The following is a 4,525-nucleotide window of genomic DNA, read 5'->3' as shown; positions in this document are numbered from 1 at the left end:
ACTGAGGTGGTATGCCTTCACCCAGATCCTCCCTTCCTAAATGTATAAAAATAGGGCCAGCAAGATGGTTCGTTGGAAAAGGTGCCTGCTGTGAAGGCTGACAACCTGAATTCAATCTAGGATGTACTGAACAGCCTCCCATCACCCCTCCACACCCCACTCCCAGCCCAAGTAGTCCTTTAATGTCCATATATGCACACATGGATGTATTTGTATACAGATATACAAATAAAAACCCAATAACTAAATAACTAAACAAGTAAATAAATAGATATAATAAACAATTTCAAAGTATAAAACCATAATTGTGCACTGAAGGTATTTAGAAACTGCTTCTTGAACCAGATTCCATCATAAAGTACACATGAAGTTTGATGGGAATTTGCATTAAGGATAAATTAGTATGAGCCAAAGGAATGTGGGAAGACTCCATAAGAATGTCTGGTATTTGGCAAGAGCGAAGAAGGGCAGGCTTCAGGCAAGAAGATGGGGAGCCTCCTTCGAGCAGAGGAGAGAAAGTGTGAGAGGCTCTGTGTGTGGGAGGGGCCCGGGCAAAGGGCAGAGAGTTCTAAAGAGAGGCTGAGACAGATCAGGAAGGCCTGGGTGCACAGGACTCCCCTGGACTGGAACCACTTACTTGCAGATAATGCTTCCTCGGGATTTGCTGTGGCAAGGCTTAATCTGCAGGGAGCACGCGACCGCTTTCCACATCTCTGGCTGGCAGGTTTTAATATCGAGGACAGGGATGCTGATGAAGGGCATCTTTATGCTTCCCTTCTCCCACAGCTTCATGTCACTCATGGCCCCCTGGTCAGACTGAGCGGTACAGCTCCTGAACAGTTCTGTTGGCCTTAAAAAAGAGCCAGAAGGAATGGAGACAAATTATTTCCTGGATAGAGACAATGAGTAAACTCTTGATTCATCCACATATCAGGAAAATCTGATTTTCTTAAAGAGAGAGAGTACATAAGACCCACCATAGGTTTTCAGCTTCAAGAGGTTGAGGACAACGGGGCACTAACATCAGGACACTGACTGTATGTTTTAATTTAACACAGGTTCTTATGAGGCAGGGTAAAACTTCAAGGTGCTTTGGACAAGACTAATATCACTGGACCATTTCACTTTATTTCACAAAATAAATGAGTCTGTGTCTTTAAAACGGAGGTATAACCGGGTGGTAGTGGTACATGCCTTTAATCCCAGCACTGGGGCAGCAGTGGGGGTGAGTGGTGGAGGAAGGGGAATGGGGAATGGATCTCTGAGATCATCCTGGTTTACAGAGTTGGTTCCATGGTTACACAAAGAAACCCTGTCTTGAAAACCAAAAACCAAAACCAACCAACCAAACAAAAAGGTAAGCAAACAAAACTGAGGTATAACTAAAAACCAAAATGTACAGCATATGAGTTGGATGTGATCTGCCACTTGCTTAGCTCATTGAAAGCATGTAAATCAATAACGAACATAGCCGTCACACCAAATGGTGCCTTGTACCCTGTTGAATCACCGTATGATCTACAGTCTTCATGCACAGTGCGTCATAGATTATTGTACCCCACTCTAGAATGTCATATAAATGAAATCATTCTCTATTTTGGGGCCTGGAATAGTCACTAAAACATAATCTTTTTGATATTTACCCATGTTGTTCTATATGTAAGAATTTTATTCTTTTCTTTTGCTGGGAGCCAGTCAGGTACTGATGTGGGACACATCCAGAAATGAAGGCCAAAGTCTGATGAGCCCTGGCCTTGTAACTCTCGTACTGCTCTGAGGACCAGAAGCTGATAGCTTCTGGCAATTTAACTCTTTCTGTTCTAGGGTCAAAAGCTGATGACTTTTGGCAATTTCACAGAAAAAAGGAGAGAAAAAAGAGAAGAAAAGAAAAGGAAAGAAAGTCAGGTGTACACACACACACACACACACACACACACACACACACACACACTGGCTGGGCCTGACCACTTGTTTCACCAATTTCACAAGTGCACAGGCATACTTATATATGTACACATATACCTACACAAGTATGCATGTACATACATATAGACAGACATATATATACACATTTGGTGGAGCAGAGCCTAACAGCCACACTTTATCTTTTCTCTCAGCTTTTTTATGCCTTCTTAGACAAAAGTTCTTTATAAAATTACCTCACATATAGAATATTACAAGAAAGGGGAGTCACAGAAGGATGTCGATAGTAAGTTCAAAGCAGTGTTTCATTCCATAAGCTCATTAAAAGTTCAAAGGAACAGTTTCACATGGTCTTGCTTTATCATACTGCACACCTGCGGCTTCATCCTTGGATCAGGAATCATTAGGCCTTACAATAGTGGCAGGAAAGGAATATCAGCAGCAAGAAGCCATCCTGGAATGAAGTCTCTGGGGCTGTGCCTGTCTGGTGTGACTGCCATGCTCTTTCCTAGATGCCTTCTGCCACTTTTTATTGTTAGATATCATCTATTAATAAATGTTATCTTTTGTGAAATGCTCCTTTCTGTCCCTATTTTAAAAGTTTAGGGGCTGGAGAGACAGCTCTCAGTGGTTATAAGAACTGGCTGTTCTCACAGAGATCCCAGTTTCAGCTTCCAGTACCCATGTGGTAGTTTAAAGCCATCTGTGGCTTCAGGTCCAGGGAGTCTGACTTCCTCTTCTGGCCTCTGAGGGCACTGCATGTATATGGTACTCAGACACACAGGCAAGATATTCATACACATAAAATAAGTCTTAAAAAAATGTTGGAACTTTGATTATTGAGGAGTTGTAGGGGTTCTTCATGCATTGTAGATGTGTCCTTTGTCAGATGTATGTAGTATAGATATTTCTGCTAGGTTAGGGTTTATCCTTTTACTGTCTGGTAGTATCTTTTGATGAGGAAAGAAATAAGTTTATATAAAACACTACTTTAGAGCCGGGCAGTGCTGGCACATGCCTTTAACCTCAGCACTTGGGAGGCAGAGGCAGACGGATTTCTGAGTTCGAGGCCAGCCTGGTCTATAGAGTGAGTTCCAGGACAGCCAGGGCTACAGAGAGAAACCCTGTCTCGAAAATCCCAAAACAACAACCCCCCCCCCCCACTTCTTTAAAGCCAGACATGATGGTGTAAATCCTGTACTTGGGAGGCAGAGTCAAGAGGATGAGGAGTTCAAGGACAGACTTAGATACATAGCTAGTTTGAGGCCAGCATGGACTACATGAGACCTTGTCTCAAATAAAAACAAAAATTTACTGGAGTTTAACTACATACATTATAATGTACAGATTGAAAATGTAGTTCAACAATATTTGAAGACTGCATCCAGCTATGTAATTAAAACCTCTACACACGCTGGGTATGGAGGTGGTGCATGCCTCAAATCCCAGCATTCCGGAGACAGAGATGGGGATCTTTGTGAGTTTGAGACCAGCCTAGCCTACGTAGTGAGTTCCAGAACAATCAGAGCTTCACAGAGAGACCACCCCCAAAACAAAATGTGAGCCCTGGACACGATCTAGAACACTTCCATCACCCTGCAGTGTCCTGATGCCCCTGGGTTTCTGGTGCTTAGCCTCAGATTCCTCTTGCTTCTATCCTTGGACTTCCTGCGTCTGGAAGCACAGAGAACACTGGGCTTCTGTGGCTGACTGTGAGCCCACTCATACTTGGGTATCTTAGGAGTCTGCCTTTATCTGTACACTCCCCCACTGTGTGGAACAGCATGCCATGTTATGTTGTGTTTCCTCATTCTGCAGATGGATGTTCTGGGGTCCTCTCCTAAAATGGGAGACTACAAATAATGCTGGCACATGAGGACTTTCTTGGACACATGCTTTCATGTCTCCTGGGTAAATAAACACTTGAGAGTAGAGTTTATGGATCACAGATTTAACCTAGATTACTTCCTAGCAGGAAAGAGTGAGAAGCCAACATACTTCAAATGCATGCCAGGCTTTTATTCTAGCTATGCCAATGGGTCTGAGGAAGCAGCCACAGAAGTTTTAGTTCACACTTGCCAGGACTAGTACTACCAAAACTTTTCATGTGTATTCTTTTAAAAAATGCATTTGCAATGGCTAACTCTATGGCATTCAACATGTTTTCAAATATGTATATATTGTGGAATAGTTAAACAAACTAATAAATACATATTAGCACAAATACTTTACCCTGTTTTGATAGTAAACACACCAAATCTATACTCTTAGCAATTTCACATATGTAAAGTACTTATTAACTGGAATAATTATCTTTTTTTGTTGTTGTTTTTTCAAGACATGGTCTCACTATGCAGCTCCATCTGTCCTGGAACTCTCTGTGCAGACCAGGCTGGTGGGTGGAATCACCTGCTTAAAATTCAAGGATGTTTATTTACTGAATGTCTTAGTCAGGGTTTCTATTCCTGTACAAACATCATGACCAAGAAGCAAGTTGGGGAGGAAAGGGTTCAGTTTACACTTCCACATTTCTGTTTTCACCAAAGGAAGTCAGGACTGGAACTCAAGCAGGTCAGGAAGCAGGAGCTGATGCAGAGGCCAT

The 4,525-nt window shown here is 42.4% G+C and overlaps 1 protein-coding gene across 3 annotated transcripts in view; it reads right to left on the bottom strand.

Moving 5' to 3' along the window:
• Nucleotides 1-4,525, bottom strand: part of Reck (reversion inducing cysteine rich protein with kazal motifs) — a 73,935-nt gene that overhangs the window by 24,716 nt on the left and 44,694 nt on the right. For all 3 annotated transcript variants that reach the window (XM_031377239.1, XM_031377240.1, XM_031377241.1), the window contains one exon: nucleotides 638-850. In XM_031377239.1, coding sequence (XP_031233099.1) covers nucleotides 638-850 — 213 coding nt within the window. The remainder of the gene's footprint in view (nucleotides 1-637; nucleotides 851-4,525) is intronic.

The sequence above is a fragment of the Mastomys coucha genome, unplaced genomic scaffold (assembly GCF_008632895.1).
Source record: "Mastomys coucha isolate ucsf_1 unplaced genomic scaffold, UCSF_Mcou_1 pScaffold18, whole genome shotgun sequence".
Lineage (NCBI taxonomy): Eukaryota > Metazoa > Chordata > Mammalia > Rodentia > Muridae > Mastomys > Mastomys coucha.
This window is presented reverse-complemented; position numbering and strand designations above follow the sequence as displayed.